This window comes from Tribolium castaneum, chromosome 9 (assembly GCF_031307605.1).
Source record: "Tribolium castaneum strain GA2 chromosome 9, icTriCast1.1, whole genome shotgun sequence".
In the NCBI taxonomy this organism is placed as follows: Eukaryota; Metazoa; Arthropoda; class Insecta; order Coleoptera; family Tenebrionidae; genus Tribolium; species Tribolium castaneum.
Window position 1 is genome coordinate 5,117,182 of NC_087402.1, and position 26,842 is coordinate 5,144,023.

At 40.0% G+C, this 26,842-nt stretch overlaps 3 protein-coding genes and 1 long non-coding RNA gene across 8 annotated transcripts; 3 read left to right on the forward strand and 1 right to left on the reverse strand.

The window, feature by feature from the left end:
- The first annotated feature begins 1,290 nt into the window (after window positions 1-1,290).
- LOC663677 (dorsal 2) lies at window positions 1,291-2,908 on the forward strand. Of its 2 annotated transcripts, XM_008193914.3 has the most exons (5): window positions 1,291-1,549; window positions 1,591-1,974; window positions 2,022-2,254; window positions 2,302-2,542; window positions 2,589-2,908. In XM_008193914.3, the coding sequence occupies exons 2-5, from the start codon at window positions 1,593-1,595 to the stop codon at window positions 2,885-2,887; spliced, it is 1,155 nt and encodes a 384-aa protein (XP_008192136.1). In that variant the 5' UTR covers window positions 1,291-1,549; window positions 1,591-1,592; the 3' UTR covers window positions 2,888-2,908. The 2 variants fall into 2 exon arrangements, with proteins under 2 accessions (XP_008192136.1, XP_015835036.1); XM_015979550.2 differs by having other exon boundaries at window positions 1,291-1,974; window positions 2,302-2,538; window positions 2,589-2,751.
- A 284-nt stretch (window positions 2,909-3,192) lies between these two features.
- LOC103312668 (hypothetical protein) lies at window positions 3,193-4,364 on the forward strand. Its single transcript, XM_008193915.3, has 2 exons — window positions 3,193-3,371; window positions 3,423-4,364. The coding sequence occupies exons 1-2, from the start codon at window positions 3,333-3,335 to the stop codon at window positions 4,068-4,070; spliced, it is 687 nt and encodes a 228-aa protein (XP_008192137.1). The 5' UTR covers window positions 3,193-3,332; the 3' UTR covers window positions 4,071-4,364.
- A 1,268-nt stretch (window positions 4,365-5,632) lies between these two features.
- On the reverse strand, window positions 5,633-7,641 carry LOC135267153 (uncharacterized). The gene is made up of 2 exons (XR_010335486.1): window positions 7,000-7,641; window positions 5,633-6,944 (listed from the first exon to the last, which is right to left on the reverse strand). It is a non-coding gene; the product is annotated as an uncharacterized LOC135267153 (long non-coding RNA).
- Window positions 7,642-17,928: 10,287 nt separating this feature from the next.
- On the forward strand, window positions 17,929-26,831 carry ovo. Of its 4 annotated transcripts, none has more exons than XM_008193917.3 (5): window positions 17,929-18,185; window positions 23,030-24,627; window positions 24,815-25,136; window positions 25,460-25,743; window positions 25,985-26,831. In XM_008193917.3, the coding sequence occupies exons 1-5, from the start codon at window positions 18,053-18,055 to the stop codon at window positions 26,003-26,005; spliced, it is 2,358 nt and encodes a 785-aa protein (XP_008192139.1). In that variant the 5' UTR covers window positions 17,929-18,052; the 3' UTR covers window positions 26,006-26,831. The 4 variants fall into 4 exon arrangements, with proteins under 4 accessions (XP_008192139.1, XP_008192141.1, XP_008192140.1 ...); XM_008193919.3 differs by having other exon boundaries at window positions 17,930-18,185; window positions 25,804-26,831; XM_008193918.3 differs by having other exon boundaries at window positions 17,930-18,185; window positions 24,827-25,136.
- Window positions 26,832-26,842: the final 11 nt, after the last annotated feature.

The window sequence follows — 26,842 nt, forward strand, 5'->3', positions numbered from 1 at the left end:
TTAGTGATCCTTAGCAAACGTAATTTATTCTCCCTTCATTATCAAACTCAATTTAGTAATTACATAATTCATCAATTAGTTGTTCCGCGTCCCAACAAAGCAAATTCATCATTCGAAATGTATTTTTCACGACGAGACATCCGCTTTCTGCGCCCAATATTCGCAGTTTGTCGCTTGTTTGCCTTAGTGCCTTACTACAATTTCGAAAAATTCTCACTCGAGCACCAGCTTTGGCAAAAAATTCAGGCCTGGACTTATCTTATTTTGCTAACCACATGGACCGTAATTTCAGCCAGTACGCGAATCAAATCTTTCAAATTTCTTACCATTGGCGTAGGGATAACTACTGACACCATAGACAGAGTGTTTACTGTTGCCATACCTTTTGTTGGAATAGCGAATTCGTGTATTTTGAATCAAGACAAATGGCGACTCCTGAATAACAATTTTCAGCAAATTGATAAAATATTCAAGACTCGGGATGATCGAGTGAAGGTTTATCAAGCGCCAGTCTTGCAACTTTTTCTTTATATTTTCACATATCTGAGCGTTACGTGTTACGTTACGTACGCTTGGAGCCCTATTGACCACACTGAAAGTAACATAATCAACGATATGTGCTCTTTGTATTACATTCTACAAATTACACTGATTGTTAACTATGCTCTAGCCTTAAAAAATCGCTTTAAAGAGCTACAAAAGTACTTAAAAATCGAAACCAGTTGCAGATACGTTGGAACCTTATACAGGATTTTAACAACAATGATGGAAATGGTGAACGACATCTTTGGCTGGACTTTAATTTTAATCTTAGCCAAATGTATCACTTCGAGTTTAAGTTCGTTATACACTTGCATTGCGGGCTACGAATTTAATGCAAATTTTACCATTTCGTATATTTTGTTTGCTCTTTTCAACACATTTGGGACAATTTTGCTCATTATGACGTGTAGCGGCGTCCATTCCGAAAGCCAAAAATTAGTTGGTGTGTGTTACGAATACCAAGACCGATTTTCAGACGAATCAAAGAAAAGGAGAGAATTGTTAAGGCTTGCACAGCAAGTAAATGCTAATATTGCCCAAATTACCGCTGCAAATTTCTTTGATATTAGCCGAAGTACATTTTTGGGGATTCTGGCCACAATTACAACTTATTTTATTGTAATTATTGAATTCGGTTTTTGAAATAATTGAATAAAAATGCAATTAAAGAAGCACAGGTGTATTGTTGGTTGCCCACAAACATTACTGTTATTGCACATAAAGTTAATAATAAATAATAAGTATAACACAGGAAGCAAGCGCATAGTGCATCCTGTGATTGCGTTATCATAACTCCTGTCAGTCAAAATCACGCGACGCCCAGTTACCGATTCCCGATAAATAAAAAAAATGCTACAACTGGTTATAAATTCTCATGAAACCACAAAGCATTTCATTTATTATAAACTAAGAAAGGTCGCGTAGGTTCGCAGTCGCATCAACTCTTGCAAACCTTGAAACACATCCAGATAATGCGTATGAGTTTCCACCGTTTCGCATCACCTAGGTAAACAGCAAAATCTCATTCATTTAAATTTTTTCTCGAAGCAATGAACCGCCCCTACATCCGCATCATCGAGCAACCGCAAAAATCGCTCCGGTTCCGGTACCAGTGCGAGAAGCGCACCGGAAACATCCCCGGAGCTTCCAGCACTTCAACCCTTAAAACAGTGTGCGCCATCCAAATCGTGGGGTACCAGGGCCGGGCCGCTGTGGTTGTCTCCTGTGTGACTAAAGACGAGCCCCACAAGCCACACCCCCATAAACTCGTGGGAGAGCACTGCAAAAAGGGAGTTTACACCTTCGAAGCGGAAATCACCCCGAACAACCCTGATATCGTCTTCCGGAAGTTGGGGGTGCAGTGCGTGAAAAGGAACGAACTCAAGGAGAGTCTCAATGTGCGAGAAGAAAAAAATATTGATCCGTTTAAAAGTAACAGCAATTGAAGTCTCGAGTTGCATACTGTGTTTTTTTTGTAGCCGGGTTTTCGCACAAAGACCATTTGAATTGCATCGACTTGAATGTGGTCCGGTTGTGTTTCCAAGTGTTTCTAATCGACGAAAATGGCCGGTTTACCTCCGGGTTAGCTCCGGTTGTGAGTGAGCCGATTTACAACCGGAAGACTTTCCCGGATCCGGATATCTTCCGGTTGTCTCATTGCAACGCCAGTGTGGACGGCGGAAAAAACGATATTATCCTGTTATGTCCCAAGGTACGGCCACGCATTAAGTTTTTATGTAATTCCCCGACTGTTTCTAGGTCGATAAAGACGACATCCGAATACGAATTTACGAAACGGCAAATGGTCAGACTTTATGGCAGTACTTTATAAACGGCGACCAAACGCAAATCTACAGCAGCACAGCCATTTGTTTCAAACCCCCGCCGTACAAAAACTTAAATATTGTCGAGCCCGTCCCTGTCTTCATTCAACTAGTTCGGCCCTCTGACGAGGTCGTCAGTAAATCAGTCCAGTTTGAATATTTACCCCTAGATGCAGGTAAACCCACGGTTCCCTATTTAAGGAGTCTGAAAAATTATTTCAGAGCCGGGGTTTTTGAAAGAAAAACGGAAAAAATGCCAGGATATGTTACCACTTTTTGCACAACTTTTGGACAATCCTGGCCCAAGTCACGCAATGTCTCTAGAAAACTTACCGAATTTTCCAAGTGGAGACATTAATATTGAAAGTGCGAGCGGTGTAAGCAAACTACTGAATATCGATTGCCACCAAATCGAACTCGAACCGATTAATATCAGTTCAGGTGACTTGGAAATGTTCGATGTAAATAGATTGTCGGGCAGTTTGCAAGAGAATTTGTCACTGAGTGATGTACTAGTTTAAGGAAATAAATTTCTACAAAAATTGGCTTTTCTGTCCCACCTTTATGCTTCCATAGCGCTAAGTTCTAGATTTTTAATGGCAAAAATAATAAAATAATTTCCAATTTTTTCCGTCGTTGAAAAAATATAGTATGCAACCCAATTTATTAGGCACTCGTGGTTAAAAATAATATACTATTTTTTTACCGTTCCTCGTATTGTTATAATTAAATATGATTCATTGTTGGTTTTTCCCGCTCGATTGCCAAGGCCGTTTCAAATGTTTACTTGAAATGCGTTGATAAGAGATATACCTAATCTAAATCCACGTATTTTTATGATAAGATAAGGCAAAGATTGAGACATGTTCAACGAAAAAATCTAAACAGCAATAAAAAATGTTTGGTTTCCAATCGTTGCTCCAAATTATAACATATCGATAACCATGTAAGCAAAGAAAAACAAAAATGTTGAAGTTTTTACTCCTTCTGGTTATTTTTGATCAGGTACGTATGTAGTTTTTCGCCCACAAGTGTGTTAAATTTTGGCAATTCCAGGCAGTGTGTTCGGTTGAAGTCGAAGTTTTGGAGCACTTGAAAACCTTGCAAGACCAAATCGACCAACCTATCAGCGCCTGCCTCAAAAAATTGACCACGCAGTTCGAAATGATGGCAGCAAACTTCACAAATTATCAGTCTGAGACTTCGGAAATAATCGACTCACATACTCAGTCAATCTCTAGTCATTTAGATTCAATTAGGGGCATTTTTACCGATTTTGGCATCGACATAATTCCTTGTGAAGAGATTATCCAAGACGACATCGATCAAATCTTTAGATCAAGCAGCGAAGAAGTGACAAGAGTGTTATTATTTGGATTCCTCACAGGTCGTCGTGTGGTTTCGGACGCGAAAAACATGTTCACACTCGTGCAAAATAAAACAGTCGAGATTAGGCTGTCCGTCGAAGACTGCATGTCGATGCTTAGTTCGGACGGCTGTTTGATCGAAGTCCTGTCCCGGATTATCCTCCTGCAGTACACGCTACCGGAAATGATCGAAAGTGTGGTTGAATTACACGAGGAGCAAATGCTCCTGATTGAGGAGGATGTGATTTCCGGTTTGGAAAAAATTATTTATAGAGTAACGAACAGTTACAGGGACGTTATGAACGATTTTGTTGTTTGTACGCTAAAGTATTTGTAAATATATGGAAGGTTGTTCCTCCGGAGTGGGAAATACCGCAAAAACGAGAATTTTGATTTAATTAGTTTCGCTGAAAACATCTTCGGAGAAAGGATTGTTATGGGGGAGTGACGTCATTTCAAAATTGTGCCAAGCGCGCAATATTGTTGACATGCTATCGACCAGAGAGCGCTGCGGTGTAAAAAATACTCAAAAAATGTTTTGAAATTACTAAAGTTAAGTAGGAATTTTATTTTGATTTATTCATTGTCTTTGAGACTGTAAACTGTGAACAATAAAGAGAACATTAATGAACTGTTTTTTAACTTTAAGCAAAAGTTGGATGATTCTAAACACATCAGTGAAAATAGTAGCAAAACTCTAAATTCAACTAATTCTGTTATAAAATTGCGATCTGAGCACGAGTACGTCTCTGCTGAATCGTCCACAAAGCGTTCACGCTTATTGTAACGTTGGTTGCACACCTCAGCACCAATAAAGTTTCTTTTTGCGGCCATAATAACATGATAAATGTTCCCAATGTTCTCAAACATCGACTCGGAGATTAAATTCCAAATTCAAAATTATTGCTTTAAAACAGTATGGACCGGTTTACAGAAGCGTCATTAATTTAATCCGCAATTAAAAGCGTCATTAATTTAATCCCCAATTAAAAGCGTCATTAATTTAATCCGCAATTAAAAACGTGATTAACTGATCACGTGACCAAATTAAATCACTTTGGTTGGTCCTTTAGTGTTGTTAACTTTTAACAACGAATTAAATTATAATTATTACAGAGCTTTTTATAAGCCGTCCCTATGTTAATTACTTCATTAAATAATTAAATTAGCTCCTTTAAAAGCCGTCAATACTGGTAGAATTAGGACACAGTAAATAAAAACATTTTTTTCAATAATAAAATTTCGGGTTTATTTTTGACGGGAGAAAATACAAGTCCGGCACAGAAATATGCTTTGGAATATTGAGGCTGTATTATTGTTGGTTGTCTACGCGGCGTCTTAGCCTTGGTGTTTAATTTTTGCGTGTGTACGTTCTGGCCGCTTAATCAGAAAAATGCACATAGCATCACTTCCGGCATAACATGATGATGTTTTTTTCCACGCCGCTTGACAATGAACGCGGCTCGTTAAAAAATTCGGATCATTCCCCGCGATTTAATCGCTCGCCGCTGCATTGTGTTCGACCATTCACAGACCTTTTCAACAATGATGGGAAAAAACGGAAACGGAATAAGCATAAATATAGTAAATCCACACATCATTTGCATCAAGCCCTACAAAAGTTGGGAAAAAATCGGGCTTGCAGTCGCGTTGCGAATTGAAATGCGTCGAATGCAGCGTCGACGTGACATTTTTTGGTACCGTTAGATCGCAAGGGGCCTCCTACGCGAGGGTGCGACCGCGAATTGGGTCACTTTTCGCCAAGACTTCTAAAGAGGAGCGTAAACAGCCAGCGGGTAACGGGCGAAGAGGAGCGAGATGGAATGATCTTGACCGAAGTTGCTGGGTTATTGGCCTTTTACAAGTTTACTTCCCGGTTTTGCTCGAGTCTCTTTTGAGTCATTTGCTACGCCATGGCCAGTTCGCCAACCGTGGACAAACAACTTGTCTATTATTATGATCCAAAGCCGTAAAACTCGCTCGACGTGATCCCAAAACACCTCTCTCCCCACATTCTGCAGCGCACAAACCGGCAAAAGCCACTTAAACTAGCAAAATTTCAAAAACGCCAATTTTTTCTGATTTCCGGTTTCCGGTACCCTCCTCGGATGCTCCTTTGAGCCAATATTTGTCGTTAAAAAACACCCGAGAGACCAATATTTAACCATTTTAAACATCTTTTCAAGCAAATATTATCCACGGTCCCTTCAATCACTGGCATGGGAAAAAATTTCAAAGCGTTTCCTGTGCCAGGTACTCAACCCTCACTTTCAATTTCGCCCCCGAATTGCACAACCTTCTTGGAAGTCCTAACCGCCATAAAACCCCGCAATAAACTTTCCCTTAAATGGGCCCCCAAATTTCCGAAAATTCTAATAGCACTTGACCTGGGTCAAGCAGCTAAAGGCGTCATCATATAAATAATTTCGGTTTCGTTTTGTGTAACTGAGTACAGCTATTCGGTCTCGTTATTCATCTTCATGCGTAGCGGGCCGTGGAAAGTGATGCTGGATTGTTATTCCCGTACACCACTAGATCGGTTTCAGTTAAATCGTTGCCAAGGTCGGGATACGCAGGACCATGACCCTTCAATGGCCAGTACCGGTGCGAAACCTGGTTTGCGCTAGTCAACGAGAGGGTTCCCCTTTTCCGCTTGCCAAACAAGCTTTGCTCAATTTAAAACTGAATTATTCGACTAAACTTGCTTTTTGTTCATAAATAAAAAACTAATTGGCGCAATCGTTAGGATTTGCAGGAATATTTCACAGAAATTCGAAAATTTCATGAACGGTTGCGAAACGGGTTCTTGAATAAAACTCGTGTTAACAATCGCATTTATTTATTTATGTTGCAATTCGCCATTTGCAGCAATTTGAATCCTAGATGAAGCATAAAACCGCTGGAATCGTAAAAACTGCGTCACCGTCCATTGCCCGTTTCGCATCGAATCCGCTTAGAAATGTGAATTTTGGGAAAAATCGCCAAAACCACCCTCTCACTGCTTCGTGACACAGGTGTCAGCACTGCCGCGATCGAGGGTGGCTGCGTGTGATGTATCACGTGGGTGAATTTGGGCGTGGCGGCCGAATCCTGGTCGCGCCATTGGTGCGTTGGCACCACGTGACGCTCTTAGCATGGCGTCGACCCGAACAAGCCTACCTGGCTCACGTATTCTTGGCCACGAGTCCGCGGGTCAACGACTGGATGTTACCTGAAAGACATTCAGCATGACCAAAGTCAAGGCGGCAAAAACGATTATATCATACTTGTTTGGACCGACCGAATTTAGCACAGTGGTCATCGCTGTTTTAACGACAGGATGCGACGTGAATAATTTTGCTAATCGCGGGCCAATTACGCAATTGATTGAAGAATGCTTCGAAGAGGCGCATTGGCCATATGGTGCTTCGAAGAATTCGCATTCCCACGAGTGTAAAACGACACTTGTAGTACCAATAGGCCGATTGTTGAGGAAGCGCCACCTGGTGTTTATTTTTTTGCCCGATGATTGATGGACCGCAGACCCTAATTATCCGAGGACTATTAATCGATGGTTTTTTACATGAATCAGCTGCCCCGGCGATGGGTCAGTAATGGCATCTGGCCATTGGGACTAGGCGAAGCTACCGAAATCTCAAATTACAACGTCTGGAAAGAAAGCTTCGATGCCATATTGTCGGCAAAAGAACAGTCGTTGTTATTATTGCACTCAACAAAACATCATTACTTCTCTTCGGGTATTATTTTGCATAAAGAAATACTAAATAAAACGCAATGTGCCAACTTGCCACCCAATTACTGCAAATTGCAGGAAATGGCGATCGAAAGCTCAACTTTTCCTTTGCCTTTAAAGAAATTTCGACCCCGCACAAATGCTTCTTAATTTAACATTTTAAACAAAAGACAAGTAAAATGAAGAAGACCAGTAGGTGACCGATTATCCGGATCATATAGAACGAAATTTTTATTATATTGAAAATATAACGTTCTCCAGTGTTTCTTTAGGAGATTCAAAAAAAAATTACAAAGTAACATATTAGGGCTGTAAAGGGGATATGGAGGAGTCTTTTAGTGCAATTTTTCCAGGAACTTTGCGGTCAAATGGGCTGTGTACGGTCTACATCACAATCACACTTCTTGCTGAAAGATCCCGTCTTTTTGGTCGAAATGAGAACTTAAATTTTTCAAATATCAATTAAAAATAGTATGGGCATTGATTTGAATGTTTGTTTTTCATGAATCTTCCAAAACTTTTATTCTACAAGTGGTTACTATGCTACCTTATTTAATCTAGTTATTTTTTATCTTACTCGACAGAATAATAAAGTGGTCATTTGGTGAGTTTTTTTTATTCCATTTGGTGTTTTTTTGTTCTATCGGTAAAAAAATTTAATTTTGAATACAAATCTATGTATCATTTGCCCAATTTTTGATAATAATTTACTGTCATCAAATTTCTACAACTTTCACGCTTTTTGAAACTTTATATGACACCTATTTTTTTTTTTTCATAACAGAAAATAGCGAGTTATTTACCAAAAAACGGATAAAACTGATAAAAAGTTGCAAATACAACTGAAGTCTTCGACCATAATGACCTATTCGTGTGAATATAAGTTGGCAACATAGAAAAAATTTCCACTTTGTAATGAACAGACAGGTTCCATTGTGAAGAATAAATCAAATACAGGATAAAAATCAACTTCAACAAATAAAATCAAATCACGAAAGAATGCCGTTTATTGACGATTTTAGATATATAGTAAGTCCCAAAAAATAAGTGACAAAAAGGACGTAGGTAATATGTATGTGTGTATTTATAGAATATATCCTTAGTTTAAGGTTACATGGTCAAAATCTATGTTTAAGACTAGGCAAAATTCACGGGAAAAGTTAATAAGACAAAAACTGATTGTCTTTGCGTGTCAATGACAGTGAACCAAGCGAACCTTGTCTATTTTGCCCATAAATCAAATTAAATGTCATAAAAGTCAAAACACGTTTTTTCAGTTTGACCCCCGGGGCCATTTTTTCTCAAATATCAACGTTCGGCGACCACCTGTAGTCCGGAATTCGATTTACTTTGACTTGTTTTTGCCAAAATTCCATGACCTTGGTACCGTACCGCCCCTCACCGCCTTTTGTTTCACTAATTGCTCTATTGTTACGTAATTTGCGAAATGGTCCGTGACCTTGCACGAGTTCAACAAATTCGTCAAGTAGGCGATGATTGTTATTTCGCCAGTTCTTTAGATGTAATTGGCCAACTCGCGAAAATGGCGGATATGTCGTTGACTTCCGTCGAATCAGTGGCCCTGAAACTGAAAAACGCGCGCTAATTGGCTGCGTTCGTCGAATTTAATGTTAATTTCGGTTGCGTAATGCGTGATGTGGCCAATTAAAAGCGTCTTTCAGAGCGTGGAAAAGAAAAACAAATCTTTGGGAGGAAACAGCTGCGGGAACAGAAGGTGGTACTAACCCTTCACCTTGCGCTTCCGACCTATCCCAAGCCCTTGATACCATCGAAAAAATGGATACATCGGCCGTATGGCTGATGGGTTCCCACGAAAATGGTAAATGGGTCGCTTGAGGACGCGCGAAATCATTTTACTATCGGTATAACAGTACTTTGCATACGCGGAGGAATTTTTTAAGAGGAAATGGGACACATAGGCCAAGCACCATCAAAACATCAAGAGAATCAATAAAACGAATTTGTGAAAAACTGTTGTTTACGTGGTACTGTGGGTACCATGTCTTGTCACGTTAACGGTTCCCTTATTTGCACGATAAATATTTTTTACTTTTGATTATTTGTCCATCTCTTTAGTGCGTCCTGTGCAACTGTTGATCCTCATTTATGCAATATTTGCTCGAATGTATTTTTCTCCATCGATTGTTTAATTGGGTTGTGCTTCCGCATTTCGTACTAATTGCCATTGCCCAGTCCTTGACCGTGACGGGCGAGGAAGTGGGGCAAGACGGTGAAGAGAACGGATGACGAGGTATTCGAATCTTTTGTGGAAGAGGGCGGAAGGGTTGTGTCAGCTGCATCGAGAGGGTGTGGGAAAATGGTACAGGTGGTACGGAGGCTGGGAACCAGCGAAAGTTCTAAGGGTGAGATGGTCGATGAACTGCGATGACATTCACGAAAATCAAACGAGTTTTCGACACTTTGCTCTCGTTCACCGTTAACGATGGGCAAGTAAACACAAATAAGGAAATTTCCATGGAAGTTCGGCGAGACGATTTATGGACCATCATGGGTCGCCCACCATCGTGGTAGCGGTGCGGTCAGCTAACATACATACACACAAACCACGCAACATAACGGGGATCGGAAAGTAACCGCGACAGTTACGACAGAGTTACTTTTATTCAAATTTTGGTTTCGTTCGACCAAAACAACCGAAATCCAAACGCAAACGCCACCGAACAAAACACCAATCCTTTATCTATCTTCGATCAAATACTGTCTTGCTTTGAGCGTAACAATCGTTCAAAACGCTAAAATTATTCGAGACAGAAAGTGAATATCTCGAAATCTTTCGAAATTCATTTAAAAGAGAAGATTTTCGTTAAAACATAAAGAGATTACTTGAACTAATTAATGCACTTAATAGTGTTTACTAGTTGCTAACCATAAACTTGACCGTTTGTTTTTTACGGCTAAGTGAATTTATTCAGGAATTTATAAAAAATAATAATAAAAATAAATCGTGCAAGAAACTTCACATCGTCATAAACATTCTAAGTTACAACTTGCAACTCATGTCAGACAATTAGAAACAATTGTTTTCATCGGTCGTAAAATAATTGGTAAAATATGTCTTTTTCTCAAATATCGACAGATTCACAGTTATTTACGAAAAACTGCTGAGCAATCGGCATAATTAGCAACAAATAAAAAAATAATAGATAGACAAATATGGATGAATTTTTGGTAAGAAATGATTTAAAAAAAGTTCATAGTTCCTTCCAAATAAATTTTCTTGAGCGAAAAACAATCATTAAAAGTTAGTAGAGATATTGAATGCGGCCTCCCTCAAAATTTCCGCTTGCAAACAAAAAGCGACTTTTGTTCAAACACCGCTGCAGGCTTCGCACGTGACAAATGAATATTCCTTTCTTCATTACGTGGCAAGGCAAGAGAATGTCTTCCTATTGTAACCAAGGCTTGCAATGAACTTGTTCGAACCAAAAAGTCGAAATATTCGAATTTCCGTTCCAATTCTCCTGCTGCCGCCGCTGCTGGTCGTAGCGAAGGTGAAGAAAGAGTAGCAAAAGGAAGAGTTGCGCAATAAGAGCGAGTGCAATGCGAAGAATCGGCGGCCATGGCCGCGGTATCAACGACCTCCGATTGCCTAGTGAACCAAACCCGTTCCTCAGCTCTTATTTGGACAAAATTTTGCCACACAAACAATATTAAAATATTCCCAACCACATGTAAAGTGGATAACAAACAGCTAATCAGCAAAAAGAACTTTTCTCGTCGGTCCGCCATCTTGCGATTCGCCATTGTTTCAATTTCAATGATTCAGACTCAAGCAGTGGGCAATTTCCGAAATGGTGGCGCAAATGACTAAGAATCCAGTCATCAGAGCCTACATAAAATACGAATCCGGAGCGCTCCGGTTGCCCGGACTGTGCCAAAAATGACCATTGTTTGAGAATTTTGCAGGATATTTCCGGTTTTCTTGACTTGTTTAATCAACTCGGAATATTCTGTGTACAAAAAATAATAACTATTGAGACCTGAATAATAATTAAGGCTTCGTCATGTTATATAATGGATGCAGCCGTGCAAATTCCGATCTCTTCTAACAAGCAAGGCAGATTTGTTTACATTTTGTTGCCTCCAACAGTTTAACATTTCTTGTTATTAAATAATAAATAAATTAATAAAATAACGGTAACTGTTTAATAATACAGCATTTGCATCAAGAATGTGACACAAGGCAGCAATCGTTGTGCAAATATTGCATGAATAATCCGATTTGAGGCCGAAATAAATCATGTCAGCGACTGACGAATGAGATATTTCCGGAGTTGGACTCGATTTTTCTCGCAGGAATCATGCTTTTTTCTCCGGAACGTGAATAATCCTGCAGCCCATCTGCAGACCGTTCTAATTTCCTCCCATGTTGCAGGAATTTGAATTCTTGTCAATGTCAATTACATAGTTATGATAAAGCGAATGAAAGGTGTTTCGCATTGCATAATCAGCAGGAATTTTTTCAGCGATCTTTACGCATAAAGTAACGGTGTTGGATGCGTGGTGGGCCCCCATCGGCGGCCCCATCCCGCGTGTGACAGTGACCAATTTGCGCCGATGGGACCTTGGCCTGGGGGTTGGGTGAGGGGTGCGCGGGGGTCTATCTGCGGACACACGCAGCAGGTTCATTGCACCTGACGGAATGGCGAGTCCGGGCACTGACGTGCCGATGGTACCGTTATATCAGCGCGCTAATGGGTTCCGCTAACATTACAGCGGAACCCATTCTGCATCTGACGCTAGGAGACAAAGCCAGGACGACTCCGGGCGCGACTCCGGGACCGACAGCAGGAACGCAGATGACCCTGCGGAAGGTTAAGTTCAATGGGACTTAGACACCTACTTATGCGAATGTCCCGGATTTGCATTGTTACAATGAACTTGGCAGAATTGAAGGTGACGCGCGAATTCTTAGTCACCTGAGACGCCATACTGGATTATGGCAGCCATGATGCAATATTACATTTTAAATAATTCCCCGATTTTTGGTTCCCACGTAAAAATCTGTAAACGGTTCTATGATTTGGAGTTCCGGGCCCCGAAACAACCCGACTGAAATGACAAAAAACCAAAAATAAGGACTCTAAATCACAAGTGCGGAGCGACAACCTCTTAAAATTGACCTCATAGTCATCCTGCCTTGTCTAGCAAAAATTTGTCTTTTTCATGTTTTGTCGGATTTTTGCGATTAATTCGTGGCATTTGGAAATCCTGCAGCAAATATTAAGCTTGTAAAAAAATAAAGGTTTGAAAAACAATGGCAGGATCGCTAAAATCGTCCTGCTATTATTTACAAACACGCTTACGTAACGGCTCAAAGAAAGTAGCCGTTGATGAGAGAAAGGATGAACTTTCCTGCTGAATGTCTGCACTTGATTCTCCGAAAATTGCTAACCCGGTCACGTGCATTTACCTCAACCAAAATTTCCCATCTTGTAACGGTGATGTTGCCATGCAGCGACAACAAAACGATAGTTGCGCGGCGTAAAAGAAAAAGTCATTGCCATCGTGAACTCATCAGCGTTTGATTTTCAGCGAGTTGTTAAAATGCAACTGCTCACTGACTTCTGAATTGAGAAATTCAAAGTCGAGCGAGTTTTTCATCCACGTTACGGTACTGTAAGTTTGCGTAGAGTCGTGTGATTTACCACGGTTGCCGTTCGTTTCCGGTAAATCAGGCATTTACGCCTGAACCAGTTCTCATCGATCGGGAAAATCGGAGATTTCAATGCCGGAGCAGGACAGAAGCGGCTTTGTATCATCACGGCCTCATACAGATGACATGAGCATTGTGCTTGAAATAATGGCATTCAAAGGCGCATTTTTGACTAAATCTGGCAGGTGCTAGACGCCAAGTCCGACCTGCTGACGCCACCTGGCTCAGTCTTTTCTCAAAGGCAAAATCAAAATTTCTTCAAAACGTCCATCTAATTTATTTCCTGCGAAAAAATTAACTCGCAATTCACTTAGTTTGTCGCCGATTAACTGTAAACCCGGCGATTAAGCCCCTGGTCTCCATAAATCAGCTCTAGCAGGCGTCATCTGGCGGATTACTCGCTCTGCTTTGATTACGCCAATAAAAATGTTAATTACAGCAAGGCGGAAATGAACTTGATGGCGCTCTATCGGCCACCATTACCAGCATGCTTACAATTCTCGATAAGCACCACAATACAAACACTTGGTCTAACTGTATTCCGCCAAATTCCTGCTGAAAATGAAATTTCAATTGATGTGGTGTTTAGAACACGTCACTCAAGAAAGGAACGTCTAACGGTAAATCCGCGACCGGAAGTTCATCGTCGTCTTCGAAGCTACTAGAATAAGGACTTTAACCTCTTGTGCCATTCAGTTGGTCATGACGAGTTGCAGACGCCTTGCAGGAACGACCTGTCGTCGCCGGATTGCGATTCCGAGAAGATTTTTCTAACAGGAACTGTTCGCACAACGAGTGCAGAAATCGACAGACCGCAGCGAAAAGGATTGAGACGTTTAAATTGGATATAATGGCGTTCGCAGGAATTAACAGGACTCTATTGAGAGCTATTATCATACCCATTTTTAACTACAATCGGCATGGAATTTGCCCCTACTTATAAGAACTGACGTAGGTTTACTGTGACCTATGCTGTTGGGTTCAAAGGACCATAAAAAAAAACTTATTTTTCTTAATAGTCTATTCTCCACATGAGGGTGGGGAAGAGATATCCCTCGGAATAAGGATGATCTACGCTACCATTCTTTTGTAACTTTCGTAGTTACAGTAATATCTAGAAATATCACAATCATAAGTAACCGGTAACCTGCTTGTAAGGATAAAATATCTGTTGTATCTATACCATACCATGAAGTTTTACAGATGGTGACAAACTTTTCTACAAACAATATTAAAAAAATTATTTACGAATGTGTAAACAAATAGAATTTGAGTTTGCAAAAAGCCCTTATACCGAAAATATACTATAGATTTGCAAAAACAGTAGCGAGCTGCACGCACAGCTTCGTGTTCTGGACCATAGCTAAGAATTTTTTGTTACTTTCCCATGGTTACATAGTTCTGAGCAACGTTACAGCCACTTCCATGGCTAGCGAACAAGCAAAAAAAAGATAAAATAATTGTTTACGGAAAAATTCTTTTGTAGTGTTTGTCAAAATTATTATCAGACTTGCTACTTTAAAACAAAACATTTATCTACAGTCGTAAAAACCAAAATTTTGGTGTATTTCCGTTGTTTTCGAGTTATTTTGGTCAAAATTAACCTTGTCCGTCGTTATCGATTCAAAATGAAAATTTAGACTAACGACTTTACGAGGATCCATGAATAAATCCATGAATAATTCAGCCAAGAAATTATGTAGTTGCCGAGAAATGAAAAAACAGATAATTTTTGTCCCCGTCTGCCGAGACATCGTTTGCGCAATACCATCGTAACAATACAACAAAGAAAAAGAGCGACCAGATGGTAATTACAACAATTCACTACCATGGCAAAATAGCAGCTTTGGCAATGAACTCAACAACTCAGCGTCATTGGCGAATGTTAACCTGTAGTTTATGGTCGGAAACAAAAGCAATTTTATCACAATCAATGTAAAATGAATTCGTAATTGCACAAAAAGTCGTAAAAAAAACACGAACGACAAAGTTTGACAGTTCTTTGACCTGGGCGCAGAATCTTAATGTAATGACGCGATTCTTGCATTAGATTAGCCTTTGAATAATTTATTAAAAATTCGTGAATGCGTTATGAGCGCGGAATTTCGGAGGGTTCAGGGCCGTTATGCATTTGTAAATAAAATCCCAACGCACTACTTTTACCGCAAGCCGTGATTCTAGTTACTGCAATTAGCGTTATCATTGCTATTATCACTGTTAATGAGTCACACGTTCGTGTCGTCAGCCAGCGTTGATATCTCCGATTTCGCTCCCGTGAAAGAAGCGTAATAAGATCTCGGGCGCTCCGGGCCCAGTCCTGGCCTTGACATTGACTGTCACCACATTCTCCGGGGGGCCCTCGCGAGGCTCGCTCGCCTCGCCCACACCAGGGGCGGATCCGGAGCCGATTTTCGGGAGCCCTTCACAATTTTCCAATGCGAATTGTGCGGTGGTGGTCATTGGCATGGCAGGTCAGGCATTGTGTCGCACAAAGTGCTTTATAATGGCAGATCGCTGTTAACTGCTTTTTAAACACGCTGGAAGCGGGTTACGAGGAAGTTCACTTAAGTACGCGGAAAAAGCATGTAAGCGGTTCTGGAACGGTGGGTGGAGGATGGGCGAACACCGCCGAATTTGGGGAGTGATGCAAGGTTTGGGCGGCCTTGTTTGCGATCGATGCTGCGCGCTTTTTTCGCTTCGACGAAATTCGAAGCGTCAAGGAGTGCTCCTTTTTAAATTATTCAGCTATTGTTTACATCAGAGCGGGATCGATGCAAAAAACCGGCAGGAATGCTAAGCCACGTTCACACGATGCGAATTTTTTCGCTACTGCAGGCAAAAAGCGGCAATTTTCCTGCTAAGTCCGGAGTTTCAAACGCTAAAGACAGATCACAAATGGTTTCATGATTGTCGAGAAAATTATACTATAACGGAGCTAAGCTATTTCCTGCTCAAAAAATGTAATTCTTGCAGTGGCGGGTAATGATTTCATTTTAAATGGTAATGCGAAAAATCGCGGTTTTTTTCTTTCAACAAATACTAGCTCAATGTGTTAAAATATCTGCTCTTGATACATTGCGTCATGCCAAGCATAATGTGGGTATTTGTAAAAAAGATCATTGTTATAAATTAACATAAGTAAATATTTTCTCCAAAATTCTGTGTAAACAAATGAATAACGTTGCAAAACGAAAAAAGCTGAATCCAGTTATTGTTCAAACTTATTTATAAAAATGTGTCAATTTAACTTGCAAATCCACGGTAGGTAGAACCATGACGTTTATGGATTTTTGTAAAAAATTACTCCGAAAAACATGCAAAATAAAGTTATTTTTGGGTTATTTTTGCAAAGAGTGTAAAATATGTAGTTCTGTCACTAATAATTCAAATTAAATTAAAAAATTAAAAATTTGTTTTTTTTTCTTTTTTTTCAACGAGTACATTTTTTGTGATGATGATTAATATCTTTAATGATTTCGAAAAGAATCGACTGATGATAAAGGAAGCCCTGGATGCTCTATAATTATTGCAGAACAAAACTAGCAATATTGAAATATTTTCGTAGTGGTTTGTTGAAATAAGGAGACTGAATGATTCTATTTTTTATTGAATGATTTTACTAGCGAAAGAGCAAATAACATGAGTCTCTACTTCCGGCTCTTCCAGAAAATCAATAAAATTATTAAAGAGAAGAATCCTAATACGATATAAAAGAAGATGAGGAAAGACGGGCAATTTAGATTAAAAGCACAACACCAAAAGTGTTTTAAAAAACTGGAGTTGCGTTGGAATAAAGATGTGGCAAGCTATACTTTGAAAGAGATTACACTTTTAACCAAATTTTGGGTTTATTGATCATTCATCGTATTACTAAAAGCCAATGCAGTTTTTCAAAGCAGATAAGAAATTAGAAGCTTTCCTCTGTTATGAAGTCAGTTAAAGCAATTTTTTAGTTCTTGTAAAAATCTTTCAAAAATTTTTGGGTTGTTTCAACAAATTCAATCCAATTCAAACAAAGATAGACATCAAAATCGCATAATATTTATTTATGTTTAATTTTTTCAAGTTTTATTGGATCTCCGCACGTTAAGCCTTCTCAGGCCCCAAAATTCAAGTTGTATCCTTGCGTGAACCCATCGCAACTATTGCACCTGTTAAAAGCACCTGAAAATAGCTAAAACCGTCGCAACGGTGATGTTTGTTTATGTCGTACATGCACGGTCACTTGTAGTAACCATGACATTAAATGGAACTATTACCAACACCTTAGCAACTATGATGTAAATTCCTGCCCGTCCAAGGTACTTGCCGTAACCGGTAGGCAGCCACAATTTGGTCCTTTGAACGATATTAAAGTAGTAATGACAACGCCATGTGCTCGATCCGTTACAAATCCAATTGAAAGCAATCCAGGAAGATCAAAGACCTGCTCTGCCATCACTAACCATGTGTGAAACGATCAAACAGCCTTTGCAATACTATCATAAACAATGTCGATTGCGTAACGTTACCACTTAATTAACAACAGTTAGATTTTCGCGAGCGTTTATCAATGGGCCCAGGTCGGGCCAGTTTGGCGAATGGGCACCTGCGCCTCCCTTGTCCTTGGCGAGGGTTGCGCAAGAGAGGGTGGGACGTCGCGGACAGGTAGCAGACGGAGCCCCGCCGCTGTTGCCAATGCCAAGCAAGTTCGAATGGGTAACCTCTACGGGTCGGCGTGCGCGGGCCGAGGGGGGCCCAGGGGGGGACACAACGGTTCACATCGACTTTACTTCTTGCGGTCATCAGTCTTCACAAGGACCTGATCGGAGCCTGATGTCCGCGTGTGCACAAGTGCGGTGTTGTGTTTGATTTCTGTGCAGGATTACTAATGACTTAAGGCACCATCATGCCGAAAATATTCCTTATAAAAAATCGGATGCAGCTCTTGCTCGAGTCGCAGAACGCGGCCAATGCAAAGAACGAGTCCAACGAGATCCAGGAGCCGCAGCCTTTGTCGCTCATAGTCTTGAAGAAGGAAGGTAAGGGTGGCTTATCACCAGTGACGCATCTAATGCGTTTTATCAGCGTACCGTTAAGTCCAGGAATGTTATTAATCACCCTAAATGCGGCCTGGAGGGGGCCGAGGCCGAATCAAACACAAACATAACTGTTCCAATAGCGTTAAAAGCTCTTTGTGGCGGAGACTTCGACGCACGGTCAGACGCGAAACCTAGCCTTGGCGAGGGGTAAAAAAGCCTCAAGGCCACGCCGGACGAAACAATGCTTCATTATACTCATACTTGCGCAATAACCGAACCGAAGGACACACTCATGCCGGTTCTAACCAAGTTCAAGGCCGGCTTTTCTATTTCAATTACGATTACGAAAGTGTGTGAAGACTTTCTCCGGTGATATAAGTGATGTTATCGGGGCGCTTTCTGGGTCATTATCACGGAGAAAGAGTGAAACACGTGCAAGAAGCCGGCCTGAACAAACGAAAAATCAGAAACGACAATGAATGCCCAGACTGAAGTTTTCACTTTTTAAATTCAGAGAGAAGTAGACCATGAAACGATCCGGACCCTTTTGTGTGAATGACCCACTTTTCGGCCAGTGTTGTAACCAAACTCGCCGAAAAATCCAATTCCCGAAAATTTCAAAATTGTGTAATTTTCTATCATAACTGTTTGGTAACCCGTCCGTTATTCGTAAATACCAAGTGTCAAATTATCAAATTTTGTCACAACTTGACCAATCGCTGATAAGTTGAAAACCTCACATTCTTCGGTATTTTCACAAGATCAAAAGCCTTTGAAAGACCGCCAATAACCCACCAATAAAGCAACAAAATTCTCCGCTTTATAGCTTTCTGCCCGAAACCAAGATAAGTCCACCGACCTTTGCTTGAAATTGAAAGCGAAAATGTAAATCAATGGTCATAAAATTAATAAACTCGAACGATATTCGGTCCCTTCTTGAGGTAAACAGATGACAAACATTTGAAAAACTTGAAAAACGGACACTGCCATAAAAGGCAGTGACGCAAAAACGATGCAACCATAAACATGCCATAAATCATCCCATGGGTAATAACTTCTTCTCTGGTGGTGATGTAAAAAATTTATTCAGTCATTTGAAATTCAAAAATCTCTCCGAAATGTATTTTTAAACGAAACAGGTCATGGCCAAAGTTTGAAATTCGTTTATAGATAATTTGTTTTCATCAATTCGAGTAAAAAGCGTGGTAATAACTTTGTAAGAAAAGTCGTCATTAAAAAAGGCAAAATACCATTTCCCATTAATGGGCTCATGGTAATTAATGTAACTAATTACGATTACTGCTAGTTTTTTAGTATTCTTTCCCACCTGTATTGCAAACCTTGGGTTGGGAAAAATTATAATTTATAAAAAATCTCTAATGAAAAACAGAACGTAGACAAATCTTTAACAAAATGAGCTGTTCTTGAAACTCATTACAAAGTTATGTTGATCCTGCTGTAGCAGGAAATGTCTAGTTATATTATTACCGAAGAGTCTTGCAATTTGCCGCTTTGTCAGAACAAAAAGAACTATCCTGGGAGGATACTGTTCTGCAGCAGGAAATTCAAATTATTTCCATTCCTTCGATAATTGTAAGTTGCAGGACACATTTTTCAATATTGGAGCAACGGAATTGACGCTTGAATTATTTCAAGTTGTAGCAGGAAAGTGTGTTTAAAAATAAGTTTTAAAATCGTTACTTTTACCTACATGAGGACTTTACGTTTATAACGAATAATAAAAAAAGTACGACAGCAGGAAGAATTTATTTTAAACTTACAATCTTACACACAACTCGTGTTTTATTATTATTTATAGAATCGTAATGTCTTATCTAAGCTAACATAACGGACTTCGCTATGAAGTTATTAAGCTAGGAACAATGTTATGTCAATCCTGTCGTTGCAGGAACTACGTATACATTTGTATTGTTAGCAAATAAATATTTTACAAACCCGGTTTTTCACACTGCGTTCTGTTGTAACTTATAACTTTAAAACAAGAAGTTTATGGTTAAAAATGCTTCAGCAGGAACAAAGAACTATTGTTCACGAGAGTTATTTTCAAATTTTGGTTTATACGTAGGTATCTCTGCTGCTTTTCTCATCACACTACCAAATTTATTTATTTTTTCTACATTTAAATGTCCAAAGCGAAGTTATGTCAATCCTGCCGAAGCAGGAAATATGTGGGTATCTCAATTATTATTATTACGGAATAAACTCTTATAATGAGTGTACGGAATAAACGGGAAATGAGACTTCCAATCAGAAGATGTAATCAACAGCCAACAAAGTCTTTTACACAATCTCCAGAACTCTATCAGGAATGTTCCCTTCTTCCGTGCGCCTTTCAGCGGTCACTCTCCTCTTCTAAGTAAAACATGTGAAGAAAGAACACCGATAAATCTTTCAAAATGTCTGTTTTTAAAATGGAAATTGGTGACTTTTTAAACTGAATTTACAAATCCTGCTGAAATCTACCGAAATAAACTGATTAGTCTTTGTTTTAACCGGTTCAATATTTTTCCGCTTCATCACCGCTGCCTTTGCAGGAGAATCAATTCAGTCGTTACAAAAACGTTTCATTTAATTATCACTTTTTCAAACGCCTTTCCATGTTTACCAATTGACTATTTTTGCCTCACAGCAACCAGTCACAATTCCTGTAATTCTCGTCTTACTTCTCTAATTCCTGCAACAGCAGGAACGCGCCAAACGAGTCTTTTACCCGATTTTCAAACAACTTTAAACAAAAATGTAAGACTTGTCACGATTTATGAGACCACACGATTCCTGCAGTCGCAGGAATGCGTACCCAGCCGAAAATCGTTAATCTCGTTGACACAGTTACAATTACGGTTCGTATGTCCTTGGTAACGTTAAAAATCGTCTCGTTTGCGACGAGGCCATGTCTGTCACATTGTAATCACAAATTTAACAGGTGAGATAAAGCCGCGCCGGATTATAATAAAGGAATTCAATTAACCTTGCGGTCGGTGAGAGCCGCGCACATTTCTCAAATTGTCTTTCGCCATCTCGGGAAAATTCAACTTCGTTATCTCCGATCAATAAATAATTAATAATACGTCGAACAATCCCCTTATAAATCATCGCAAAGCTCGAGTTTTTGCCTCGACGACCGGCTTCGACCATTATTATTTCGCGATGACGGTAATGGCATTGAAACCGTCTTAAGGCGACTATGCAGATTTTTCATCCGATTTCAAACTCACGGACGGCGCGCTACAATAAAAATCGCGCACGTTTCCTGAATTAAATTTCCATTCTGTTATATAATTTTGTTGATCGTAACGGATTTCGACGATCCGTCAAGGTTCGCAACGTCGGGTCGTCGAACGCTCGCTCCAAGGACAACTTTAGCATCATTAGCATTACACGCGCTAGAAAAATCCATGTAATTTTACATTTACACAGCGAGGATTTTTGCAGTTTTTTACTTTTTTATGAAAATCTCGAAACGAGCACGCATTGAAATCATGTTTATAACTTGATGTAGTTTTAAGCCCCGAAGTAAAACACCATTTCATGTAATTTTACACAGATAGTGTCAAATGCGTGAACACTTGAACCAAATCACGTGATACGCCACTGGCAGACGTATCCAATTAGCGCAATTTCAAACAACCGCTCGCCGATTTAACCTTGACTTTTATAGCCCCCTCTCATCGTTCCATCGTGTTTGCAAGTAAATTCAAAATTTTAACGGTAAAACTATACGATTACGCGACCAAGTCGCCAGAAAACCGATAAAAATTCTTAAACGGATGAGGGTCTGAAGACACCTTCGCAGGACCGGTTTGTACCCTGCAGGTGGTGGCCTTGAAACAATCGAGGGTTACTTGATTTGACGTCACGCCTTTTTAACCCAATTAGAAATGCGTATTCGTTCGAATAAACATCATTGCTATGGATATCACACGACCTGGAGCGCGATGGAATATAAATGACGGTGGGAACGGAACGACGCCATCTTGAAATAAGCGCGCGAGCAAATCGCACAACGCAGACAAATATTAAACGAAAAGTCAAAAGAAGTGTAATCATCATAATAATTGGAAGCAAGGCCAAATGGTGGACACATTCCTTCACATTTTAAACAATTTTTAAAAACTATAATCGATAAACTAGACTTCATATAATACTTGTCGCCATTTTTAATAGAGCGAAGTAACGGCGAGATTTTGCTACAGTTTTGAAAGTTTCTTTAATAACTACAATAAATTTACTTATTTTGGCTTATTTAAACTGAAAACGTGAAAACTTCAGCCATATTCGTCTATTACAACTAGATTTTAAGTTATAAAAAAGTATTAGATTAGTTTTAAAATAACATATTTGAAGAAATGCATAGAGTAAATGTCTCATTTGGACAAAAAAGAAAATGGCAAACCGTAAAGAAAGCTATAAATATTAAGAAACTACCAAATAACTATGTATTTTATGTATTTTTTTAATTTTTGTATATTTGTATTTTTTTTTTTTTTGTAAAAATACTCTATAAGATACGTGGTTGCGAAGTCGTAAAAACTAAATCAGGTAATGAGACAGCCAATTAAGTTACAAACGACTATTCTGGCAAAAAACTGATCAAAGACAATTTCGTGGCTTCAAAAGTTCAACAATTGATTAAAATATGTTCGAAAAATTCCTAAAATTTGCCTTTAAAATATGTTAAAATATTTTGCGACTGAGATGACTTTTATTTTTCTCGTTCTGTGGCCGATTTTGCCTCCTCCTCGGCCCAACCTCGTTGCATCATGTTTTATAAATAAGATGCTAATTAGCAGGTGTGAATGACCACGAATTCCGCTCGGTTTCAGATCGTGGCGATTCAGAAGACGATGGCAAGAGCAAGCCCAAGAAGGAGCCTCCTCGCCGGTTCACATCCTCCATTTTGGGAGGCGACGTCCCCTACGGTAGCCGAGGTCACGTTCTCACGCGAGCGGAACGCAAAGAATACGCCCCTATCGTACCCCCGGACAAAGTCACTCTTCCTGTGTCAAAGAAACCGGAAAATACCCCCAAACCACAAAACCTAGCCCCCGTACGACAATTCTCCGTTATTCAACGAACCCCAAAAACGACAAAACGCGACGAAGACAAAGATGCGCGGCTTCCGACAGCCCCTTTGGTCATACAAGAGCCGGAACAGGAACAGCCGATAGATTATCACATTCCGAAACGGCGGGGAGAGACGGAAGATGAAAATGAAGAGAAGAGGATTCGGGAGCAGAGACGGAGTCACTGTTCCAAAGTGAGCAAACCGTTAATTTCAGTCCGGGCGATTGTTGGGAAGCTTCCGGTGACTATGTCGGCGGCGGCGGGGCACGGGAGGGGCTCCTCCACGGGGCAAAACTCCGGGAGCCAGTCGACAAATTCTCAATCGGGTGGTGGTGGCGGTATAAACTTTTCCGGTGGTTCGTCAGGGGGGAGTTCCGGGGGGTCGCTCGGGGGCGGTACCGGGGGTGGTGGCATGAATCCGGGTCGTGACGGAAGACAGAATTACGGCCCCAGCAGCCCCCCAACGGGGAGTCTCCCCCCGTTTTACGAATCGTTGAAAAGTGGAAACAATGGGAATAATTATAACGCAAGTGGGAATTTTTCGTCGAACTATTTGGTCAATAACCAACACATGGATTGTGATACTGGACAAGAACTTGCCAATTTGAGTCTAAACGGGGGGCAAAGCCCCCCAAAACAATACTCAACTCTCCAAAACGCCTCCTACGGCATCGTAATGAAAGACGAAGGAGACTTGGACTTATACGAAACTAAGATAGACGCGATGAATCAATTATTGCCAGGGTCGTACTCGGGTTACGACGATTCGATGATGGTGGATATGGTCACGGGGGCCGTAGTTGACCCCTTACAGTTCACCGCCACCTTGACCTTTTCAAGCTCAGCTGAACACGCCCTTTTGGAGAGCCTCTCCGACGCCGCTGACCTGTTTCTCCAGCGACTCCCAAATGAAGAAAACGACAATGAAGAAATCATAAACAACGAAAACTCGATACAACAAGTCGACCAAAACCTCGACAATTTCAACGACCAAATCCTCACGAATCGGAACTACGAGGGCCGCAATTACCAGTTCTCCAAAATGTATAATGAGACACTCCCCAGTTATCAAAACTCCGTCAATAATGACAATCTCCAAGTCCAAATGCACCAACAACAACAGCAACAGCAACAACAACAAATGTTATCACCAACACTCTCATTTAATGGCAGTGGCCTTGATTTAGATTCACCCACGACGATGTCCTTGCCGTCCCCGGGGGCGGCGAGCTGTTCGCTCGATGGCCCCCACGACGGGGGCTCCATCAGTCCCCCGGCCAACGTCTCCACCAGGCGCACCAGCACCAGCAGTGAGGCTCCTGCCCTCCACGGCAGGGTAAATGTTTTGCAACACAGGGTAAGCTTCCTTGATGCAGGCAAAAGCTCGGTCAGTTATCACAAGACGAATAAAAATATTTTGCGCAAAGTTCGCCCATTAATTTGATTTGAATTTTATTCGTCTTAGTTATTTGTTCAAAAATTAAGCAGTGCCCAATTCAAAGCGAATGCTATCCCGACATAAAAGTCACTCGTTCCACGTTCAGTTGCTGTTGCAGTTGGGGTTGCCGTCCGAAGTGCAGCTAGAGTTCGTCAACGGCGGGCACGGGATCAAGAATCCTTTGGCGAATCAGGAAACGGTGAGGCAAGGGGCGAGGACTGAAGACAAAACCAAAGTAGCGTCGATCACGACCGAGGATGGACAAACGAATTTCTGCTGTAGGATTTGCAACAAAACGTTTGCGCTGCAGCGTCTGTTGAACAGACACATGAAATGCCATTCGGACGTGAAGAGGTATTTGTGCACCTTCTGCGGGAAGGGCTTCAACGACACGTTCGATCTGAAGAGGCACACGAGGACGCATACAGGCAAGTTAAATATTTCTTACAAATTTATATATTATGTAAAAAATCGCAATCTAGACTCTTGTAAGTTTTTGTAACACAAATTGCGAGTTAAAGCAATAGAAAAAATAATTTTCTATTCATGCAAATGTAACTTTAAAATTAACGACGGGAATGTCTTATCTTATTTGCGTCAACGCTGAGCCACTTTGCCGCACCAGCGCAAATTAATTATTTATAATTTTATAAATTATAATTCTTGTGCAGGAAAACAAATTCCTGTGGTTGCGGTGCTACTCCTGATTTTCTGGCGATAATTATTTTGTGAGTGAAATTGTTGTTTTCAGGCGTGCGGCCGTACAAATGCAGCCTTTGCGAGAAATCGTTCACCCAAAGATGTTCGTTGGAATCGCACTGTCTGAAGGTGCACGGCGTTCAACATCAATACGCTTACAAAGAACGACGGACCAAAGTGTACGTGTGCGAAGAATGCGGTCACACAACCAGCGAACCCGAGGTCCACTATCTACACTTGAAAGATAAACATCCCTACAGTCCTGCCCTGCTCAAATTCTACGACAAGCGACACTTCAAATTCACGAATTCGAATTTCGCAAACATGCTGTTGCAAGTACGTACCTAATTTTTTTATTTAAACAATAACTTTTTATATTTATTTAATTTATTAAAGTGAAAGAAAAACCGTCCTAGGCTGCAATCCTATCTGAAAGAGAAAAAGTTAGGTTTCTGTTTGAGTTTTTGTTTAATTAATTTTTGATTGGGAGTCGAACTCTTCATTTCCTTCTGTGATAATTAAATTTAATACTTTTCCAATCTTTACATTATCGTAGTAATTATCAAGTTATCTGCAGGATACGAAGAATATTAGATGAACAAATAATTTAAAAGCGGAGGCGCTGGCCCTTTTTCGCGGGACAATATTTAAATCGGGTTATTTGTGCAATCAGGTGGATGGAACTGGGTTTTATTATTATTAAGTGTAGGCTAGTTTTAACTGAACTGTCTAAACACAAAATAGGGGACGTTGCTAGAATTTAGAAAAGGCGCCAACGAAGGGACGCGACATAACAAGACTAAGGGTTTTAGGGATGCGCTTTCTGAACTTTAGCACGACCCCGAACATTCTGGTGCTTCATAGGATTGGTTGAGATAAAACTATGGTGCTGCAGAATGCTTTCGTAGATTAAGGTGTGTTGTGATCTTTCCCCAATTGAAAATTTGTTTACAACGAATCATTCTGCAATATTTTTTTAGTCTATACTCCTGTTGAATGTGTTTATATTGTATGAATGTTTATAGTTTTTGTATATAAAATTATTTAGGTTTTATCTACCTTAAGTACCTTTTTTATTGTCTTAGTTCAACATTGTTAGCCTGTACAATTATTTAATTTTGCCAGTGTACCTAAAAAGTGTTGAATTATTTTATTACTTTTATTTATCTCTTCTTTTACATCACAGTATTTTTGATGACTTTTAGTTTTCGTAGGCTCATTTATTTAATTAACCTCCGACTGAGTACGTAAACCTTCTTTTATTTAAAAAGTAAAACAATACAATAATTTAGCTTTAACACCCAATGGACAATTAAATTTATACGTAACTGTATTTATAAACTTCACAATCAAATATTGTATTTGTAGAACAAAATATGTAATTTTTCCTAATGTTGTTATATAAATAAATTATATAGAAAATACCTTCTTAATC

What these genes read in the sequence shown, in the direction of transcription:
- LOC663677 (XM_008193914.3), top strand. Translation starts at nt 1,593, where the DNA reads ATGAACCGCCCCTACATCCGCATCATCGAGCAACCGCAAAAATCGCTC. An exon ending in AAATATTGATCCGTTTAAAA is followed by an intron (nt 1,975 to 2,021) that starts GTAACAGCAATT and finishes TTTTTTTTGTAG; the next exon opens with CCGGGTTTTCGCACAAAGAC. An exon ending in ATATTTACCCCTAGATGCAG is followed by an intron (nt 2,543 to 2,588) that starts GTAAACCCACGG and finishes AAATTATTTCAG; the next exon opens with AGCCGGGGTTTTTGAAAGAA.
- LOC103312668 (XM_008193915.3), top strand. Translation starts at nt 3,333, where the DNA reads ATGTTGAAGTTTTTACTCCTTCTGGTTATTTTTGATCAG. An exon ending in TTCTGGTTATTTTTGATCAG is followed by an intron (nt 3,372 to 3,422) that starts GTACGTATGTAG and finishes TGGCAATTCCAG; the next exon opens with GCAGTGTGTTCGGTTGAAGT.
- ovo (XM_008193917.3), top strand. Translation starts at nt 18,053, where the DNA reads ATGCCGAAAATATTCCTTATAAAAAATCGGATGCAGCTCTTGCTCGAG. An exon ending in TAAATGTTTTGCAACACAGG is followed by an intron (nt 24,628 to 24,814) that starts GTAAGCTTCCTT and finishes TTCCACGTTCAG; the next exon opens with TTGCTGTTGCAGTTGGGGTT. An exon ending in TCGCAAACATGCTGTTGCAA is followed by an intron (nt 25,744 to 25,984) that starts GTACGTACCTAA and finishes AGTTATCTGCAG; the next exon opens with GATACGAAGAATATTAGATG.